This window comes from Cuculus canorus, chromosome 12, assembly GCF_017976375.1.
Source record: "Cuculus canorus isolate bCucCan1 chromosome 12, bCucCan1.pri, whole genome shotgun sequence".
NCBI classification, from domain to species: domain Eukaryota; kingdom Metazoa; phylum Chordata; class Aves; order Cuculiformes; family Cuculidae; genus Cuculus; species Cuculus canorus.
The window spans coordinates 16,709,756-16,732,370 of NC_071412.1; the positions used below are offsets into that span (position 1 = coordinate 16,709,756).

The window sequence follows — 22,615 nt, forward strand, 5'->3', positions numbered from 1 at the left end:
ACTGTTCAAGACAGTGTGCCATATCTGGACTGTACGTCCCCTGTGTGATGCCAGTTTAAGCGAAGGCTTTTTCTTCATCCCCTGGAAATATATAAGCTCAGAAAAGCTGACACATTAGCAGTGATTGAAAAGATAGCTCTGTGGTGTATGTGTCTGGCATGGAACAATCTCATTCTTTCCCCATGTTCTTAGCATGTCACGTGCTGAATATGCACATTTTATACTATTTTTTAAAATGAGATTAATGCGAAACCATGCAGGAATAGGGCTGCGAGGAATATTCCAGAGCGTAGGCACTTCTTAAAAAGTGATGAAATGCGTGTCAGAAAGAAGAGACTTGTTTTGCATGTTACTTGTTCCACCATGCTTAAAAGCTTGAAGCAATAAAGCTACTCCCTTACTGGCATTAAAACTAATTTTAGTGTAATTACTCATTAACACAGCTCTGCACTGCTGAGTGTTAGGCTCACACGGCTGTGTACAAATCAGTTTGGAATGGCACTCGGGGCTTTTGAGGAAGAATGGGGAAAAAAAGAGAAGGAAATAACCTGGTCTCCTAAGTACATTCCACAGCTATTGACAGTACCAAACTGCTGCCAAGCTAGTATTTAATTGCAGCTTCCAGAGGGTGGGTTTTTTTGCCTGTTCGCTGCTTACCTTACTTGTATGATTTAGAGATTCTTTGTGCTCTTACCTGGTTCACAGTTTATTTTTCAGCCACTGCTAATTTTTGTTTTGTTTGACCAATCTACCTCTGGTGCTGTCAGAAGGCACGTCTCTGGAGTTGAGTCTTAGGATAAAACTGGGTTTTGGTTCATCTAGGAAATCTTGGCAGCTTTCCCAGAGCCTTCATCCTGAGGCCTGCAGGTTCTCCCAGCACTGTTTGCAGATCACTTAAGGAAAAGGTGGATTTTTTCATTATATAGGAAAGCAAATAGATGAGTATGAGGGGTGTGGTTTAGATTAAGCAGATGGATTTAAAAAAACTATTAGGGGAATAATTTTCCTTTGAGAAATTTCAGCATTTTGCTTCAATTTAATTATCTTTTTAAAACATGTGTGTTTTGTGTTAACTAAACACTGATTTTTAAAGATAGGTAAGAGGCAGCTTTTGCATCAAGAGTGTAATTTGAAGCAGATCACCCGACAAGATTACTGAGCAACACAGGAGAAAACAGAGTATTGATGGAAGGGGATGGAAGGTGCATGGATTGCATTTCGAATGTGAAAGGGGTATCCCAGGTCTAAAAAGGCACCAGCTGTACTGGCAAATTGCAGGCTAATGCCATCCTCTGGAGTTTTGTTATTTGTGAGTTCATACAGCAGAAATTAATCTGAATATGAACTGGAATTGTGGTTATAAGGCATTTCTGTACTGCCCTAGCAACCACCTGTTGTGCTGGATGTGAAGTGTCTCAACTTTCTGTTTAAAAACTGGAGATGCTTCATATGTGAAGTGGTTTAAATAAATGTGTGAGGCAATCAATCAAAAGAGTTCACCAGGATGTTTCAGAAGATGCTGCTTCAGAACGCCTTGGCCTGATGCTGCTGTAAAACACCAGTTTGTTTGTATAACAGCCTCTCTACAGATTATTCCTCAAATGGTTTCATGGCTTTAAATAATATTATTAATGTAATTAGTTTATAGAAGGGTAGGAAATTGCAGCTTTCTGCAAGGCGAAAATATTCAATTGAAATGTAAATTGAAGAGAAGTTTGAAATTGGAAATGAAATGGAAGTCAATCAAGTGATTCTGGGAAAGATGCTGAAAATACGGGCACCAGAGAGGTGTCCTGCAGAGCACTGTGCCTGGTTCCTCAGTGGCAGAATGCTGTGGAAGAGTAGCAATAGGTGCAGTGGATAAGCCTCCAGTCCAAGCAAGGTCAGTTGTTCAGACAGCATTTCCTGGATTAGCCACGGGTTTTGTGTGTGGTTTTCTCCTTCCCTATCGAGACACAAGTGTACGTGTTCTGGTAGGATGTTAGGTGGAGATGCTGCAGCTCTCGACAAAGCTGTACTAGTCCTGAACTCTTTCTGTGGAAAACCTGAGCCATTTTAGATAGCTTCCATAATTAATAAGTGAAAAGTATTTTGCTGCATAGATTCCCATGTGGAAAATGTCATTGGGTGGCTTAAACTTGGTAAGTAGTTAAGAATCCAGAAAAAATCAGGGTATCGTGAGCTTGAACGTTCTGTTACTAATGGTGCCTCCTGTAATGCTCTGTGGTAATTGGGGTCCAGCTGCTTGGAATATTGCTGTTAGATTTACTGGAGGGATTGCTCTAATGGGATTTGGAGAACATCTCTTTATGCATTACAGCTTCTGCTCTTAACCTGCCGTCCTTTTAATGCAATAATCCTGGAGATTTATCCCAGCTTTGAAGTAGAAACGCAGGGAGACGTATATGGCTTCATGTACAAAGTTTGTAAAGTCTTTGTATAATACGGAGCAAGAGTTGTTCATGCTTGGTAGTACCTTTTAAAAATGGTATTAGGAGAGGGAGGAGAAGCATTTATGGAAGGAAACAGTGGTCTTGGTGAAAGTGAGGAAAAAGCCTCTGTTCCCACTGCTGTAGCAAGTTTGTCACCACGTCTTAGCAGGGGCGGGAGAGCAGGTCCCAGCCAGTTCAGGACTCAGTCACCATGTGAATGGACTGCAGCGCTAATTGCACAACCTGGAGGAGTTTGCACTCCTTCAATGACTTGTGTGTGTTTGTCTGTCATTTTTTGTGAATGGGAATAGCATCAATTAATGCTGCACAGTTATGAAGTAAAGTAGAAAATTGGGTCTGGATGGATTTTTGAGTAAATAGTATAAAATGGGGTTTCTATTGATAAATGTTTGGTATCACATCTGGGTTACAAAGAAGTGAAAGTACTGTTTGCCACTGGTATGTCCTCTTCCGAGGCCATATTTTTTCCTCAGTTTTCCCTTTCCCTTTCCCTTTCCCTTGCCACTTCCATTACAATAGAGATTGGTCTGCTTGCTCGACGGTGACGTGTCCGTTAGTACTTCCCATTAGTTTTCAGTAGTTACCTTTGCCTGCATGTCAGCCTTCAGTTTAATGGCCTTTTTTGTGTGTGTTCATTTTCTTTTGTTTCCCATCGTGGTTTTGTTTATTTCTTTTGTGTTTTTTTTCTGTTTTCTTTTTTTAAACCGTGGTGATGTTTGCCCTTCATATTCCCCAATGTTTGCACATGACAAGATGTTGCCATCCCAACATTACCTCCCACTTCACTGACCAGTGCCACTAATGACCATCTAGCACCAGCTACAACAGGACCGTTGCCTTCAGCCCCGCGGGACGTTGTGGCCACCCTCGTCTCCACTCGCTTCATCCGACTGACATGGCGGACGCCTGTATCGGACCCTCAAGGGGACAACCTCACCTATTCAATCTTCTACACCAAGGAAGGTATAAACAGGTAAGGATCTTGATGTGTAAAATGGGGTTTGCTCTTTCATGACTCTTCTTCATGCTAGATTTGCTTAGAACTACAAATCTTAAGGCTTCAGTGCTCAAAGTCCTACAGGCTGGAGAGTCTGGGGGGTTGTGTTCTCTTCCCTCCTTCACCCTGTGTAGAGGAAGTGCATTTTTCTTGCCTCACTGCTGCATATACGTGTTCATATTAGCAGTGCCTGTGCATATTTTTGATTGACTGCAAACAGTTGCTACCTGCTGGTAGCAGACTGCTTAGAAACTCAGACTGTAACACCTCTTCAGGAACACTTAACACTGCCGTAATGCCATCTACCATGGGCACAGAAACATCCTACAGATAATCCACGTGCTGTCAAGAGCGAGTAGTCACCTCCTGCTTTGAAACCCTGTAAATGCACTCTGAGTCTAGAGGGAGCCATGTGGTAGGTGTCGGTTAAATGTTGTGGTAGGTGTCAGTAAATGTTGATCCTCCCTAGTAATCTCTGTAAGTAGAAATGTAATTAATGTGAAACATTCAGGAATTTTTCACCTGTTATCCCTGTGGTTTTTTTCTTACTGATGGGATCTACTGCTCAGCATTACAGTTTCAAATTGTTGTAATAAGTTTGCAGAAGTTGGAGCTAACGATCGTTTTGAGCAGTGCTTAATTAATTGCAAATTAGCATGATTATCAGATATATTACTCAAGAGAAAATTATCTGTCTGCTTACTGACTGGAGCATGAGACTCAAAGTTAGGAAAGTCATCTGAAGAGGATATAAAACGCAGTGCAACTCATAGTGAATTGCCACCCTTCTAATTCTGTGGCTAGATGTCTCATCCAGGTTTGTGGCAATTAATTGAGGCAATTAGTAACATTTTCCTTGCCTCACAAATGTGGGTTTTTTCTACTTTTGGGTATGTTTATTCCTATTGGAGATGTTTTAAGTGAGACAGAAAAAATGGTGGGATTTTGTCAGCCATTCTTGCTTCTTGCTTTCCTCCTTCACATTCCTGGTTGTGACCACTCTGCCCACTGGGTTGTAAGGAAGTAATTTGCTGGAGATGGCTTCGTGCCTCTCCCTTTACCGGGTCTTGCTTTTGAGGAAACAAGAGGCTTCCCCTTCCACTGCATACAGGACTATAGAAATCTAGACAATATTCATCTTCGGCCAAAAGCATGTGCAAAACAAAGGGAAAGAGCGATCTCCTACTTTGTGGTGACTCAGTTGGGAAATGCCAGGACAACCTGCAGGAACTGCTCTTGCCAGTTGCTGCGCAGCAGCCCTTGAGGCCTGGGGTAATGAGCCCACAGAAAGCTCACACAGCCGAGCGCTTAACTGGTGCTTAGATGTGAGCAGGTGATTTCATGGACTTCAGTGAGATCATTGTTTGTTTAGGTGTCCTGGAACAGGATTTGAAGTAGGCTCTGAAAGGGTTTCTTAGCACGTACTCACTATTTTTTCAACTTTTTCCTTCGCTTTTTGGGAGGTTTTTTATTATGCCTCGTGCAGACAGTCGGTGTCACACCTTTCACAGATCAGTAATGGAAATAGGATGGAATCCTACCTTTCAGCCTGAATTTGGAGAATGAGAACAATAAAACTGTAAAAAAAGGAAAGAAAAACTGAACGTACCTGAATGTACCATTTGGATGTCCTGTGGCGCTTGGACCAGTTGGATGGGCATTTGGAAACGTTGCTGGGTTACTGAGTAGAAAAACAGAGGAGCATGTCCTACACACCTGAGCAGTTTGGAATCAGAGAGCTTGGAAGTCAAGCTTGGATGTGCAGCCTGCCTTTCTTTCTCAGCATTATAAAGCAACGCTTAAATGATCACTTCGTAGCCCTTGAATTATACATGATCATAGATCTCGGCCGTGGTTTTAAGTGCATGTGCACCATCTCCTTGTACTGTTATGTTTTTGCTATGTGTACCATTTTTGTTGCATACATTACTGGATGCTTTCAGTAACCTAAGCGTTGTCTCTTCCTCACTTGTATTTGAGCAGTGATCAAGCTGGATATTTGATTTGTTTATCTTTTAAATCAGGCTTGTGAAAAAGGGAAAAAGTACACACAACCTGGAAAGGCTTAGCTAGGTATTCTGACATTGCTCAGCCAGCTTTAAAGGGCTGTAGAGTCATCGCCGTGCTGTGAATTGAAGGAGCACTCGCATCTCTGCAGCTTACCACGGGGGTGTGGTGCCAGAGGTACCAGCTGCTTCTGCCACCACTGGTTTTACATCCCTTTTGGTTTGATCTGTCAGTGACAGGAGATACACACAGAAGCGTGGTAAGGTGTTCCTTAACTTTGCCCTTTGAACCAATGTAGAGGACTGCAAGATAGCTGGAACATGATTTTCCCCCTGTAATCACAGTGCTCTCCTGCCAACAGCTCTTCTTTTGTGCCCTCAGCTGCCGAGGGGGCCCTCCAACCCGGAGAAATGACAGATTTCACCTTTCAAACTCAGTGTCTCCTGGCAGAAAAACATTGGCCCCCAAGCTGAGTGTTGGTCTCCAAGAGTGTTTAAGAAGATTTGTAAGCAGCAGAAAACAAGGAATTGCAGCAGAACCACAAACGCTGCCAAAGTTGTAGTGGTAGCTTTTATCACTCTGAACTGATGAAGGCTGGATTTGACAATACATGGTGTCTGCTGAGGAGAGGAAAGATTTGTGAGCCTTGGAGGGGACTCTTCAACACAGAAACCAAAACTGTGGGAAAAGAGCCTTTCAGAGCATGGAGACTGGCCGCGATGGCAGCTTGTGTCTTGTGTGGCTGCACAATGTCACCAGCTGGAGACGTCTCCTCACATCGGAGATGTCTGCTCACATTGGCCTGGAGGTGTCAGAGGTGCTTTTCTGCAGGCATGTGCGTACGAATGAAGTGGGCATCTCCTGGCTTTACTGACACAGCTCTAGAAGAACTGAAGTCACCTGATAAGACAGAAATTCTTGGCTTCCTTATAGGTTGTCCAGGTACACAATTATCTCATCCTTGCATTAGGCAGTCCAGATTGAGGGCAGTTCCCTGCAAAGGGCGTAAACCTTCAGATGTGTTGGGGACAAAGAGAGGTTTGGACAACTTCAGACAAGCACTTAGGCAGAACAACTCCAGACATCCAGGATTTGGACAAAACCAAGAGAAACAGCACATTGCTGGTACAGGATGGTAAATCACATGTGTGAGATTCAAATAACATTGAACCCACCGTTAGGTGTAGTGTGCTTCAAGCACAGCAAATGGAGTTTAATTGTGTGTAATCACGCTGTCAAAACGTCTCTGAGCTCCCTGCCAGGCTCTACAGCTGACTCGGCTGGCACAGACCGTAGTCGCTCTTTAATAATTCCCTGAAGGCTGTGTTGTGTTACAAGGGGAACTTTAAACTTCCCATTTCCAGAAAAACACTTGTTTCTGGGTTTGAACTGCAGGCTTTTTTCCCCTTAGGTACCTGATGACTGTTTTAAACCTTAACTCTAGTTTACAAAGCTCTGTAATGGGGGATTAAACTGGAATGAGTTAGAACAGCCATAATGTTCTGCAGGGTAATATGGTTATTCATAGAGACCATCTGTCTGTTACCTGCTATGCCTACCCAAACACATCAGAGCTCGTAAAAGGTGCTCAAGGCTCCGTAAGAAAGGGCAGAAATGAGAGATTCATGTAGCACTTAATGAGATTAATCTCACCATATTTTTAACAAACTGTTGTGAGGGAAAGCACTGTTCCTAGTTATTACTGACAATTGCACTGCTTTGGCATGTCTATTTATTTTTTGATAAATGTTGTCTTTCCATTAAAATAATTCTATTTTTTTTGGTAATTTAAAAAAATAACCTTGGATTGCTGATTCTTTCCTAGATAACATCAGTGAGTGCATTTACACTTGAGGCAGAAAATGCAATATATTTTGCATGTCAATGGGAGATGAATGTTATTCCACAGCTGTGAATCAGTTGGCACTTATTCTGGGTTTTCAAATATCATCATTGCATAGAAGACACGTCTTAAAGGAAACTATCCCCTAGAAAACACATTTTCAAGCAAACACTTTGGGCTGCTATAGCTGGGGAAGTTAGTGAGGGAAAATATTTATCTTTTTCTCTGCCCCCCATCCCTCCGTTTCATTCTGTGGTGGGTATGAGATTTCTTTAGCATGCGTCTCGCTTCTCTGTCAGCTTCTTTCTCACAAAAAATACTTCATGAACGTTAGAAGAAGAAAAATCTTTTGTAAAGTTTTTTAATTCGAATCTGCCATAATGGTGTTGCTCATTTAACAGTGGAAATTATTTTAAAATTGGAAATAAATTAAGCTGCTTATGCAATGCTGTTTTAGCTCGGCATTCATGGAGAATCATAGAATCATGGAATGGTCTGGATTGAAAAGGACCTCAAAGCCCATCCAATTCTAACCCCTGCCATGGGCAGGGACACCTCCCACTGGATCAGGGGCTCCAAGCCTCATCCAACCTGGCCTGGAACACCTCCAGGGAGGGGGCAGCCACCACTGCTCTGGGCACCCTGGGCCAGGGCCTCACAGGACAACATTTCTCCCTAAAATCTCATCTCAGTCTCCTCTCTTTCAGCTGAAAACCTTTATCCTTTGTCCTATCCCTGCACTCCCTGATTAAGAGCCCCTCCCCAGTTTTCCTGGAGCCTTCTTTAGGAAAGACATTCTAGAAAGAATATTCTAGAAAATGTGCTTGAGCAGATCTTTAGTTACAGTCAGTGCATTGTTTCACTCTGTACAGACACAGTGTAAGAATGCAAAAATCAACAGGAGTTTCCAAATGTTTTCAACGAAGTTATTGTAAATCAACTGTACCAAGTAGATTTGAAAACAAATAAATTACAAATGGGGATCATATTTCTGTGATACAAATGAAACCGTAATGGCTGGAAGGTAAGAAGGGGGAGACTGTGGGATAATTTTGCGTAGGCTTCTGCATTAAAAATGCTTGAATAGCAGCGAATGATTGGGATGAGAATCGCCTGCCCTCTACTGTAGAGCTGAACAAAGTCTAGCAGACAAAAGGGAGAGGATTGTGTTCAAAGCTGTCACGTTTCCCCTGTATTTTCTCAGCATGGAAGTTTTTGATGTCTTCTCTTGTCACAGCGCTGTTGTTGGTATTTGCAGGGTGCGGGAAGCTCCTCGCTGAGGACCGGCAGTGTGTGTGTGTGCTGCCCAGGTGCAGCTCTGAAATTCCTTGTCAGAGCGGCAGTGTGTTGAAAACGAAGGCTGTATTTAGTTGAAGATTAATCTTTTAATCTCTCCCTCAATCCTGAGCTTGATAAGAACCAGTCGAGTTTCCTGCTCAGCGCTGGGCGCCAGTCCCCGTGGTGGGAGTGCGATGGGTGTTCTCTCAGTACAGGGCAGGAATCCTCCCCCTTCCCTCTTTGCACAAAGGGTCTTCTCCCAGCTGGGCTACAGCCTCCAGCTTGCAAAACGTTGGCTTTTTTGCTGAGCAGAACGTAACTGCTCGTTGGCAGACAGTGCAGTTTTCCCTCGGGCCCTGGCAGACAGGCTGGGCTCCTGCAGCCCCGTGCGGGCTCCTGGGCGCTGCTGGAGGGGAGCAGCTCCACGCTGGGCTGATGGAAGCCCTTCCAAGATGCCTGAGTCCCTGGGCATGACACAAGCGTAAAATGCTGCTGAGGGACAGTTTTCTGCTTGTCTGTTAGGCCGAACGAGGGCAGGAGGGACCCAGGCAGATGTTGCTGTTTGTTGGCCCTCCTCCTTGTGTGGCAAGAGCGTAAATGCCACAGCTTCTGCCCAGGAGCGTACGAGTCACAGCCCATGGGGGCTTTTAAACAATCTAAATATTGGCGAGCAGCTCAGTTTGGAAGTCGAATGCATTAAAATGGCTGCTTTAAAAAATACGCAAAAAACAACCCCACAGTATTAACAAAAATACCAGGCTGTATGTGCTGTCTAAATGTTTTTTTGTCTGGTTTCAGTGTAGCGGGATGAACTGTCACTGTGAATTATCGCATGCTATTACAAGAACAACAAAGAAACTACTTAGAGTTTTGTGATGCCGAGTCTAATTTGTTCTTTTACTTCAGTGCATGTCTTTTTTTCAAAGAGAAGTTACAAAATTCAAAGCTGTCTGTCACCAGCAGTTTTGTTCTATTATTGTTCTGTCGTGCAATCCCTGCAGTGTAAATATCCACAGCATTAGCGCATTAGATAAATTCATACAGGATGTGTCTCAGGAGCAACTATTCCTTTATTTACACCTCAAAAACCTCCTTACTAATCAGTGCTTGTTTCTGTGCCCAACCCTTTTGTTACCTGAAGGGAACGTGTGGAAAACACAAGTCGTCCCGGAGAGACACAAGTGACAATCCAAAACCTGATGCCTGAAACAGTTTATGTCTTCAGAGTTGTGGCTCAGAACAAGCATGGCCCCGGAGAGAGCTCGGTCCCGCTGAAGGTGGCGACTCAGCCTGAGGGTAAGCTCTGAATATCTCCAGTCATCTTCGCTTTGGGATAGAATTTTTTTGTTTTCCCCATTCATGACCTTTCCCATAATAAACCGATATCCTTAAATGTTGCACTCGCAGCCCATAGCTCCAAAATGACTTTCCAAGTTACATGGTGGGATGCTTGTTTGATTTATTCTCACCCTTGAGAAGGACTGTTGAGGCATTCCTTGTAAAATTTTCTGCAGTTACTGTTATAGAAGAAATACTTTTAAATTGATGTTAACTGAAAGAGGAAAAAAGCAGACTTTTAAGAAATGTGAAGTGTGTTCTTTTTTGGGATCATTCAGGACAAATTGGATCTGGCCCAGGGAGAAATATCTCCTTCAGAAACTTGGTCCCACCTTTATACCCCTCCATGAATCTGTGTGAAAGGGTGAAAAGTGAAAGGCAACCCGTTTTTTTACTGGAGTTGATGAACAGTGGAATTGATGCTAAAAGAAGTAGCTACTGAAACCTTAATGGTCAGGCGTGGTGACTAGCAAAGTTTCTTGCTTACATTTCAGTTCAGCTTCCTGGCCCAGCACCCAACATCCGAGCGTACGCCAGCTCACCCACCTCTGTCAGTGTCACCTGGGAAACGCCCTTGTCTGGCAATGGAGAAATCCAGAACTACAAGCTGTATTACATGGAGAAGGGACAGGACACTGAACAGGTACAGAGCCTGGCTCTTCCTGCATGATACACAATGCCATTCGCAGCATTTTTTCTTTTATTGTGTTTTTACCTTACATTTCTAGAAGCACTTTGCCAGGTGTTCTTTTTTCTGATCGACTGAATCCATCAGCCCAAAATACAGAAATATTTAAAATTAAAAATCCAGCATGAAATTTATGCTTCTTGGAATTAAACCAGTATGCTTTGTGGTGGCTTATTTAGGTGTTCTGCTGCACCAAATTGTGTTTGGGGATGTCCATCGTAGCACAAGAGGAAAACTCCAATAATGCCTGTATCATTTGTTAGCGGTGCTGGTTGAGATGTAACGGACGCTTGCGTAGTTCCTGTAGGTTGCTGCTTTTATTTTAGTAAAGCAGAGTGATTACTGATTTTAGCATGATCCTTAATCTGAACTGTTACTTTTTGAGTTCTCTCAGCCCATGATTGATATTTGATTGTGGTGAGTGTCTAATTGAGTATGTTTTCTTATGATTCCACTGGAAATACTCAGAATGTTCTGTACCAGAGGAAGGCTGCACCTTGAGAGTATTCACAGCTTTGGGAAAATTCATCCCAGTCATTTAATTTCCTATCTGATTGTAGGGGAATATAAATCCCGCTATGAAAAAAACTAAAGGGAAGAATATTTTTCTTAGCATTTAAAATAATTTCTGACATAAATTTTTAAATAGGACTGTTGTATTCCTCTGATAAAATTACATTTTCCGTTGCTCCGTCCCAGTGTTCAAAGTAGAGTAATAGTTGTTACTCTTGGTCAGGTTTGCCAGGTCCTTTTTCATTTACAGGCCCAGTGTCCGTGGTGTGGTCTAGATTGGATAGGTAGAACTTTCTCTTCAAGGTCACTGTTAGCATCTGTACGAGTCCTGGCTGTATGTGAAGTGTGGATCTGGTCTGCAGATGCTACAGAAAGGGCTCATTCCTGCTTTGGGCTTGGAGTGCAACTGTACCGAAAGACTGAAGACATTTATAGTAGTTGCAGACCTGATTCTGACCTTGACTTGTATGTGTGTTTATGAACAGGATGTTGATGTAGCAGGGCTCTCCTACACCATTAACGGATTAAAGAAGTACACAGAATACAGTTTCCGAGTGGTGGCTTACAATAAACATGGCCCTGGAGTCTCGACCCAAGACGTGGTGGTACGAACGCTGTCAGATGGTAAGCTGCTTTATTCCAACATTTTTTTTTTCCTCAGGAATTGTGTGGTAATTTCCTTGAAGTGCATTTTTAACCAGAAAGACTTATACAGGTTTTGTTCATTGTTTTGTTCACGTTTATTAATAACATGATTGCTGTATATGGCTGTGAATGCCAAAAGTTCCCCCGAGGCTTCCCAAATTGGGTAAAGGAAAATTACTGTACCTGCAGAAGTGCCTGATATTCTGATTACGAAACAACGGCGTCCTTCATTTCAATACCAGCAGTTTGTTTCATGGGTTATTGAGTCTGCAGAGTATTAAGAGTGGACGGAAACACAATTATGTTGAAGGCAACAACTCCATGTTATTGTTTAACTTCTCTAATATTTTTACATATGAACAGACTTTGCTTTCGGAGTGTTTTTGTTTTAGTTGTGGTTGTATGGGAAGATGTTGCGTGTCTTTCTTTGGACACCAGCACAGATACTGTTAAATCAGTTGCATATAGTAATGGAAGCAGGAAGTGGTAGTGGTATATATGATATATCAACAATTGTAACATGATCAGAGTTAATGTTAACTCTTATTTTCTGTAGAGAAGTTTCTTTATGAGAAAGAACAGCCAGACCAAAAGTAGTCTAGCTAGAAATTGTCTTTCCAGGAGTGACCAAAACCAGAATAGATGCCCAGATTGGAGCATTGTCCCAAATTCTCTGTGTCCAAAAATTTATTTCTCTGAAAATTCTTGACTGTGCTGTGCTTTCTGTGTGTTCACCGCTCAGTTTCTTTTCCAAGAACCCTGTCAGCATCCTCTTTAACCCACGTCAGCTTTTGTCATCCACGACACCAAATTGATAAAGATCCTTCTACATTTTCTGTGAAAAATCACTCCTTTTTTGTCAGTTTTGTGCCTGCTGTACATTAGCATCATTTGTTGTCAGCTTTCAGTGCCCTTTTCTGAACCTTTCCTGGGTTTCTTTTCTCCTACATGCTTTTAAAAATGGAGATGGAGGGGACTCAAATTGTATCGGGGATGCCAGTGTGTCATTACTAGCGTTTGACTGAGTTTTTTGGCTTGTTCTGAGCACTGTGGTGACATTTTTGGGGTAGATCTTGTTGTAATTGGTCTGCTTAGAGCCATCATTTTGCATGTAGAGGCAGGCTCATTTTTCCCATGTGTGTAACTGTGTCTGTCGTGAATTTCATCTGTCACTTTAATGTCCAGGCGCAAACTGTCCTAAGGTCTTTCTGCAGTTCGTTACCGTCAGATGTCTGCAGTAACATTTGTCAACTTGCTCTTCACCCCTCTTTCATCACTTGGGAATGTGTTGAGCGACTGGGGGCCAGGCTTATACAGCAGTGGAACTTTGTGGGTCATTTTCCACTGTGGATGCTCCTGCTTTCTCTTTCCTTTCTTTTAACCAGTAGTTTGCTCAGACAAGGACTTCTCTCCTATCCCCTTGTTGCTTTTTAATAGCACTCCAGCAGGTTTGCAATGCGAGATTTCCCTTCAAAAAGTGACAAATAACTATTATTACTCCATGGATGGATGAATTTCATGCTTTATTCATGCTTTGGTTTATTGGCTAATATGGTTTTCTGACTGACTACTTGAGGTGTCTCGGATGGAACGCCTTGTAAATACTGGCATCAGATTTCCCATCTCCCAGTACCCAAGTAACTTGAGAGGTTACACCCTACAATAAGTCACGCAACCGTATCATTCTTAAATTCCTTTAGAAATCTTGGATGAACAGCATCTAACCCTGGCCACACACTGCTGTTGCTTCTGTCTGCCTCTTCTATAATCCTTTCTATTGACGTTTCTGTTTCAGAGATCCTGTCCCTTGTACAGTCTGTCATGGAATCCTTTCCTCTTCCTTCTGCTCATTACAAATGCACAGAAGTTCATTGGGTGGCCTCATCTTTTCCTGTCATACCCTGATCATTTGCTAACACTACAGTTTCTCCCAAGGGCTTCCTGTGCCTCATTTGTTTGAAGAAGAATTTATTATTAGCTATGATGTCATTTTCAAGTTTTCCTGAAGATCTTCCTGGCCCAACTTGCATTTGTACATTTAATGTATTGAAATTCATTTTCTACAGCTTTCTGAAGGATGTTGTCTTGCTTCTTAGAATCTTATAACCCTGCTGCTTAACCACTCTGTTCTCTTCAGTCTCTCAAATCTTTCCGGATGAAAGATGCACATTTTCTTCTTATGTCATCTTATTGTGGTGTCTCTAAGCAATCTCTCTGTTTCCTGCAGGGATTTCATTCTAAGCTGCCTTTTAGCTTCCATTTAACAAGCTGCCGTATTTTTATGTAGGTTTTTGCTCCCTCCTAATCTAGGTACGAATGGTGGTCTGTTGCAGGGCAGCTCTTCAGGTATTACAATATGAATTGAGGCTTATGTGCTGCTTACAAGGATTGCTTCTGTCCTTATGGTCTTCTTGTCTGTAGGAAGCAATCATGCATCGCAGCTAGAACTGTAATCCCTGCATCACACCTCGACTGAGGGCGTTTCCCTCATCACCTCGTCCTTGCAGGCTTAGAACCGTCAGTGTGTCGTGCTTCTCATGCCTGGGTGGTTGCTGTACAACATACTAAGCTGGGCTCTGCCTTTCCTACCAAAGCTTGGGGTATCAGGCCAAAGGAATTTTATCTCCTGGCTTGCTTAAGTTCTTGATCTGATCTTGTTTAAGCTTACTTCAAAATAAAATGAACTATGCACATGGTGAGATATGTGTATATGAATATGTTTACATACCTGTGTCCTTTTCTGTGTCCTACTGATTCATTCTCTCACCGAATCTGCAATACATACATTCATCCCTCCGTGTGAAACCCATGACTTTGATTTAGGTTGTGCTGAAAGTAGGCACCTTCTGCGTAAAACAGACAGCAAAAGAAAAAAGAGTTTAGGTTTATTTAGTTTTCTTCTCCTGACCTGCATTCTTGCTGTTTGAAGGATGTAGCACTTAATCCCTAGGTCTGGTAATTGCAAACTCAGTTGGCAAGAGAGAGGGAGAACCAAATCCTCGTTGCCTCCATTTCTGCTGTGGAATCGTGGGAGAGGGTGTTTATTTAAGCGCACTCCAGTGTACCTTTCACTTATTGCAGGGCTACTTCATGCACTCAGGAGTATGTCCTAAGGTACTTCTGTGACTGGAGTGAGTTATTTGGAAAATACATTGTTCAGGCCAGAACAATCTTTAGCCTTCTTGTGCTACTTCCATGTCCTTGTGCTTTGCTGGAGCCTCACCTTCCTACCAGGGAACCCTTATCTCTGCCTCCGAGATAACATTTCTGAGTGTGAAGTACTGTGACAAGGCTTCCCTCAGTCTCAGGCTCACTCTTCCAGTGCCTTTTTTTTGGTCAGCAAGACGCTGCAGCTAGGGAAGAGCTAACAAAAAAGGAAGATGTGTAAGCAGAAGCTGTCTTTGTGATGCACTTCACACCTCTTCAGTGACACAGGGACATGTTGGCTCTGAGTTTTTTTGTTACAGAAAATCGTGATAACAAAACCCATGGCTTGAATTTTAGATGTGCGTTCCCAGAATCTATCATGCAAATTAAAGATTTGGTTTTTCAAAGTACGGACTGTGAACTCTTTCCTTGGAGTTTATGGGAAGTAGCTTTAAATATAAAACATATTTTATTTAGATACCTGTGATAAGTAAAGACTGGAATACAAAGTGAGTTTGTTCTTTGTGTTGACAATAGTCAAACCGCCTAAGCTAGTTACTATGTCTGTCCTAAAGAACCTCTGGCAGTGGTAGTTCCTTTCTACGGTGTCTCTAACCGGAGTGGTTTGTTCTTTGTTAATGAATGATAGTAAGGAGTAGCCGTGTGTGGAAATGCAGTATTTGATACAGCATATGGAAATTTTGGAGTTGTAATTCCTTTAATATTTCCAGTCCCCAGTGCTCCACCACAGAATCTGACGCTGGAGGTGCGGAACTCCAAGGTAAGATATGGAGCAATTCCTGTTGGTGCCGGATAAACAAAAGGTCGGTGGGTCTTAGAGCAACCACAATTCAGAGCTGTTTGGGTTTCTTTTCTACCGTGCTGCTTTTCAGCAATTTGTGTGTGAGTTGTCCAATGGGAGAGTATCAGAACAGGGGGCTTGGAGTGCAGTGTTCACAGTGTGCGTTCATTCACGCGTGCATTTATAGTGTCCTGGGCACTTTAGAAGAGGAAATTAGACACTTGCTCTGTATGACTTAAGTGATGATGATTGGAAATTTTTTTAAGAAGCCTTTTATAAACTGTTTTCCAAATACCCTTTTCTACTGCCTGGATGATTAAAAATCAACAGCTTCCTGCACATAATGTACAGTTCGGATGACTTTTGCCTTCTGAAGAAAATACCAGTTCTTAAAGATAGATCCTCAATTAAACCATATCTTAAGATAACCTAAAGAAAATGGAAGGGGAACCCAAGTGGCTGTTTGTGAAATTGGAATCAGAGAGTCTAATGAGATTGGAACACATTGAGGTGAACTCCTACAGGCACGGGTGTGACCTGGGCTGCTGCTGGGTCTTCTGCTTTTTTACAGAGAGCCTGTGTTTTACGATATGAAACTGAGGTCTTTGCTGTATGCATGGTTTTTATCTTGTGTTTCATGAAGTTTTAGCACTAGTTTCTCTGACTTTATAATGCCTGTCTGCCTTCTGCAGAGCATAATGCTGCACTGGCAGCCACCTCCTGCAGAGACTCAGAGTGGGCAAATCACTGGCTACAAAATCCGATACCGGAAGGTGTCGCGCAAGAGTGATGTAACTGAGAGCATTGGTGGGACCCAGCTTTTTCAGCTAATTGAAGGTGAGCTGTTATTTACAAGCTTTTATTATCAGAAAGGGGGATTTAGGTACTTTTAGTGGGCTGAGGCTCAGAAACATGTTTATGTAGGGCCCTTGCCTTGGAAGAAAAGATGGAAACATGTAAAATCACTGTTTGTAGGTTACGAGGTAGTGTGGGCTTGGTGATTGTAACCCAAATCTCGTGATGTGTCTTCTGGCCCTAATTTTGTCATTGATTTGCTAAGTGGACTGGGTAAGTCCTTTCAAAAGAAAGGCATAGGGCTTGCATGGAGAAAGGCACTCATCCCCCCTTTGTACACTGAGAAAATCCACCCTATGCATTACTTAGTATAAACTATGTATTATTACCAGGACTAGGATTTTGTATAGCAAAAATAAAAATACATGAGGACAGGAGCAAGGCTACAGAATGTTCATTTGCTAAATCTCTGTAAGTGAGCAGTTGGTCAAAAGAGAAGAAATTGTGTCTCTCTAGAAAATGAATATACTCGTTTTACTGAGGTGTTTAGATTTGCTCTCAGAAACTCCAGCTGTGACTGAGCAAGTTTTTGTTTACTCAGAGCAGAGGTTGATACATGCCTGTAACCAGAATGTGTTTGTGCCGGCAGCAAATGCTGCTTATAAAGTTCCATAGATCAAATTTTGAGTACGCTTTCATACTGCTTTGATTATTAATTATACGCTCTTAGATACCATAAACCAACTCTTTGCTCATTTTGGTCACTTTTTGTCTATACTCCACACCTGTGTTTGGTTATGGATGTGAGTGGTTCCAGACAACTCCCTAATAGCCAGAACCCAGAGCCAGGTGCTAGCAACACCTGGGGGGCACAGTGGGCCCTGCTGTTCCCATTCTGGACCTCAGGGCATGCTGGAGGGTCACGTTGTGAAAGACTTTTTGCCATCAGCTTGTACCTGTTGTGTTTTAATTAGGAACCATGATTCCTGTGCTCAGAGCTGGAATTCCTCTTCTGATCTCTTGGGTGCTCTTTGTCCTTCAGGTCTGGAGCGAGGTACAGAATACAGCTTTCGCGTCGCTGCCCTGACTGTGAACGGCACTGGGCCAGCTACCGACTGGGTGTCAGCAGAAACATTTGAGAGCGATCTGGATGGTGAGATCAGAAGTCTGACTTTAAAACTGTTAGAACTCATGGACAGGGCACGGTAATGTTTGGCTGCCTTTTTTAAAGGCAAACCTGATTTTGTTCAGTTGGTTTTACTGTATTCAGTTTATACAACATGCTTGATTTATGATTAAATAAAATAATTTTTTTTTAAAACACAAAATTCTTGCCAGGTCAATTAAATAGCTTGAAATTAAACCTGCATCTGCACTTTTTAGTGCTGTATGTTGGCATTATGTCTTTTCTACTAACAAATACCCAATTATGAATGACAATATCAGTGCTTCAATATTTAAATAGTAATACATTGTGATATTTATATGATTTTCATATTATAATAAAATTCATCTTGTTAACCATGCAGGGAGTTACATGCAATGAAACAGAGCTAGGAGGACTGTTTTCCTTGAGGGCAGTAGAACAGTGATTCTGTGCCTGTGTAGCACTGGAGTTATTCTGACGAAGCCCTTATAGTAACCTCGGAGAGCCCAGGTGGGGACAGGATACTCAGAGGTGCAGTGTGCAACCCCCAGAAATTATTTTGCTACTTTAAAAGAAAAGGGAGATTTATTATATTTGCAGTAGCAGTAAACCTGTAGGACTGGACCTTCCATCAGAAAAGAAGTCTTTTACATGAAGTCCATAGATTCACAGTGCGTGGTACATGGAACCACGTTAACGTTTTCTCTTTTCAATGTAGAATTGAACAATAACAGTAGAAAATGGTCTGTGAAAAAAATGGTAGCTGGTCCAGGTGTTTGATGTTTCCTACACTGGAATAATTTGCAAGGGAAACCTGGTTCTAGCAGAATTCTAATGAGCAAATTTGTGAGCATCTCCCAGAATCTGACTGAGAGCGATTAAGATGGAAGGAAAGTGCCATTTTTAGAGGGATGGCTGAGTGTGAATCCCTTTGGAACTCCCTCCATGGAGCCAGTGATTCTGTGTAGACTGTTCCTATCTCAGAAAAGCATTTAATTAGTGCTGCTGCACATGAGTTACTGTATGCTTCTCGCAGGCCAGTCTCCCTCTTGGCTTGGTTGAAGGAGCTGGAGGGTCATTCTGGCTGATGGCCACAGGATCCAGTAATGTAATAATGACTTCACATCTGTCTGGCTTGAGGTTCAGTTATACGGGCAGCTGGAGGCAGACTAATAAAAGAGCTTCAATATTTGCTCTACACCACAGAAGATCGCTTCACCAGTCATCTGGGTAAAGCCCTTGAGAGCCCACGCTTCATCTTTGCGTTATGCAATGTTGATGCTCAACTTAACACTCGGCCCCTTAATGCTTACTCTCCGTTGGTTCATCAAGAACAGCACAAACCCCAATGTTGGCAGTAGGGTCCAGATTTGTAGTTATTTAAATTATTTTTTAGAGTTGAAATTACTGCCATTAGTGTCTCTGCCTCCCTCTAACTGGGCAGGATGTGGCCTGGCAGCTTTGGGAAACCACTGGTTGCCCAGACTCAACCGGAGCTCTGTAAAGAGGCAGCACTTGCGCAATGTGATGAATGCACGCTCTGCTTTTGTATTTGCATTGACAATACTGTGCAAGAGGATAGCATCAGGATTTGATTGAGATAGGGCAGAGGGAGAGAGGAGAAAAGAACCCTTTCTGTCTGTGTTGATTTTATAATTTTAGCCTTTTTGAAAATGGAAAGTTGCAGTCCTGGCAGGAAATCTGACTTTATTTATACATGAGCTTTACAATTTATAAAGTAGTAAAAATTCACTGTTAAGACAATGTAGTGTGGTATTCATGTCATTCTATGACATGTATGAGATAACTGTGTCAGTGCACTCTGGAAAGATGATGTGTATTTTTTGTTATTCTTCAGTAAGCTTGTGGATAGTTTTAATACCATGTATTTACAGCTCATCTTTAATTTCTCAGGTTCGGTAGACGTGTAAGACACAAATCCTTTTTATTTCATATCTATTTTTTTTATTTCAATAGAAAGTAATTCCCTTTATAGTGTCACCCATGCAAAAGGGAGCCAGGCTGTTGCAGCTCAGTGTTAGTAGGGCTGTGTAATTTTGCAAAGTCAGTGCAAGTCCCCCTAGGAGTGCAGACACAGGAGGTGTCGAACAGTTGTACAGAGTTTATCCCCAATGCACTGACTTCTGTGCCATTAAAAATGTCATCTCTTATACGGCAATTCTGTAGCATTTCTGTATTTAATAGTTGTGAACTTTAATTGATCAGCTGTGTCAGCTGGAGACCATAAACTCCCTGGGCTAGCAGGCCAGTGGTGTGTTATGATCCACATAATCCTGTTGTGGTGGTTTATTAAATGTTTTTAGATAAAGGCAGCATGCTTCATTCAAATGAAATCCCTGCAGGAAGCAGAATTCTCTAAACTTATTTTATTTTAGAGTGGGGAACTCAACTTAGTATTGCAGGGAGTTATTTAAAATCTGTCAGTATACGGCAGGCTCCAGTGGCCTGAGAAAAGTCCTCATTTCATTGCTGAGGTGTTAAAACGAATGTATGGACACTAATGGGTGTAGGTTTAGATTGCTTTTAAGCTGTAATCGGTGGTGGGGAAAAATCCCATTAGTAACAATGTTAGGAGATTCCCGTGACACATCCCGTGACACACTGTGGAAATTCTCTGTTGTTAAGGATCCACATTCCCTCACTCGGTTGGGTTGTGCTCAGGTTTGTGTTGCTTGTCGGGGTGGGGTTGCAACATTTGGTATGGACTCTGAGTATTTTTGATCTAGTCCCTGCAGATATTCTGTGAATTATGTTAAAGAGACTCAAGGATTTAAGCAGTGAGAAACGTAGGACAAATCATAGAATCACAGAATGATTTGGGTAGGAAGGGACCTCAAAGCCCATCCAGTTCCACCCCCACTACCAGAGGCAGGGACACCTCCCACTGGATCGGGGGCTCAAAGCCCCATCCAACCTGACCTTGGAACCCTTCCAGGGATGGGGCAGCCACCACTGCTCTGGGCAACCTGGGCCAGGGCCTCCCCACCCTCACAGCAAAACATTTCTTCCCAAGATCTCATCTCAATCTCCCCTCTTTCAGCTTAAATATCACAGCAAACCTTTGCAGCACAGACAATATCCAGTTTACTCATGACTTCTAGAATTTTGGAATCTTCTCTTTCATCCTACCACAAGCTCAGGAACCTTTCTTTCATTGTCAATGTGTTTTCAATGTAATTATTTTAATGCCCACAAGTAAGAAATACGATGGAACTAAAAGGAGATTGCTTTGTGGAGGGGAATGATCTGATAAATGTAATGCATGTTTTGAAAAATTACAAATTGGCAAGAACATGCACAAACATCAAAACGTCTGCCTTGAAGCAGATCTGATACCTTCTTTCAGTGCGACTGTCCTTTCTTTTAAAAAGGGCATCTATTAAAATATATTAGACTACAAGACTATGGTAATTTTCATCTGCTTGTTAGAGTCCTTTGCTCTCTCTTGTACGATGAAGCTCTCTCCTTCGGAGCACACTCCATTCAATACTGGCGCAGGGTACAAGTGTTGCATTTGACCTCATTAGCTCAAAGCTCTTCATGTAATTGCCTTTATTTCAGAGGATTCCTTTAAATGCATTGCTTTTCTTTAACAGAAACGCGGGTTCCTGAAGTTCCGAGTTCCTTACATGTCCGCCCGCTCGTCACCAGTATTGTCGTGAGCTGGACTCCCCCCGAGAACCAGAACATCGTGGTGAGGGGCTACGCCATCGGGTACGGGGTGGGCAGCCCTCACGCGCAGACCATCAAGGTGGACTATAAACAGCGGTACTACACCATTGAAAACCTAGGTAAGGAAAGTGGATTGACATCAGTGCCCAAGTTCTACCTCTTATTTATGGTACTGTTTTCTAGCTATGGTATTAAAAATAAATAAAACTACAGATATGTTTTTAAAGGGATCTTTTTAATTATTCAGATATTCTGTTGGATGCCAGAGTGTTGATAAAGTTCAAATAAACTCAGTTTTCTGCTGATAGAAAAAGAGGCAGAGGAATAAAAAAAACCCCAAACCCTGAATCCTAAATTCCCTGGGTTTGAAGCACAGTGCATTTTGATTTGATGCTTTCCCTTCAACGCTTATTACAAAACCCTCCCTGCTGAGCAGTGTTCCCTCGCTCTCTTTCTGGAGCAGCAGAGCAGGTGGCTCCAGGCAAAAAAGAAACTCAAATGTCACCAAGATTCACTGGCATCTGCTTTCAAAGAGAAACATAGACTCGCTCTTCCACAGACTTCTCTGTGGTAGGTAAGATATCCTGAAAGCAAAATAAATATTGGTATGGGGAGCTACTGAGAAGGTCCATAAAATTGGAGTTTTGAGAAATATTATAGTAGAGCAACTTAAAATGTTCATTTTAAAATGTTTTTCCTCCCTACTATTTTGGCTGAACCTAAGGTCGATTTGCTGTGGCTCTCGGCTTCTGCTGCATGAGAGCTGCTGACCGCTAGCAGAAGCCCTGTCTGGAGCCCTTCGCCATTCAAATTTATTCTGGGTATTCCATGTAGGTCGGTTAAAAAATGATACTCTGAACAGAGAATGGAGAAGCAGGAAATAGGATTCACTAACAGTTAGCACTAAAAATATATTTCGTTTTCTTCCCCTGTAGACCCGAGCTCCCACTATGTCATAACTCTGAAAGCGTTCAACAACGTTGGGGAAGGAATCCCTCTCTACGAGAGTGCCGTGACCAGGCCACACTCAGGTAAGGGCAAAGGGCTGCTGTGACGTTGTGCACAGCTGAAGGTTGTTGACGTGCACAGCAGCGAACATGGGATATGTAACGGCAGGGGTGGCTCCTGGTGTCATCATGTACATTCCATCGCTGTAACTGATTGACCTTACTGTTTCTGTGATTGCCTCGCGCCTTTATTAAGCCAACTAAAATTGGTTTCATTTTTAAATTACAAAACTTACCTTTCAACTACTCATAGATGTTCTTA

The 22,615-nt window shown here is 42.4% G+C and overlaps 1 protein-coding gene across 11 annotated transcripts in view; it reads left to right on the top strand.

Moving 5' to 3' along the window:
* Nucleotides 1-22,615, top strand: part of NEO1 (neogenin 1) — a 175,134-nt gene that overhangs the window by 121,815 nt on the left and 30,704 nt on the right. For 7 of the 11 annotated variants that reach the window (XM_054078014.1, XM_054078018.1, XM_054078008.1 and 4 more), the window contains exons 8-16: nt 3,207-3,426; nt 9,720-9,874; nt 10,411-10,559; nt 11,603-11,741; nt 15,641-15,690; nt 16,404-16,548; nt 17,549-17,659; nt 21,271-21,465; nt 22,282-22,377. In XM_054078014.1, coding sequence (XP_053933989.1) covers nt 3,207-3,426; nt 9,720-9,874; nt 10,411-10,559; nt 11,603-11,741; nt 15,641-15,690; nt 16,404-16,548; nt 17,549-17,659; nt 21,271-21,465; nt 22,282-22,377 — 1,260 coding nt within the window. The remainder of the gene's footprint in view (nt 1-3,206; nt 3,427-9,719; nt 9,875-10,410; nt 10,560-11,602; nt 11,742-15,640; nt 15,691-16,403; nt 16,549-17,548; nt 17,660-21,270; nt 21,466-22,281; nt 22,378-22,615) is intronic. The other 4 variants (XM_054078019.1, XM_054078013.1, XM_054078015.1 and 1 more) reach the window with 1 other exon arrangement.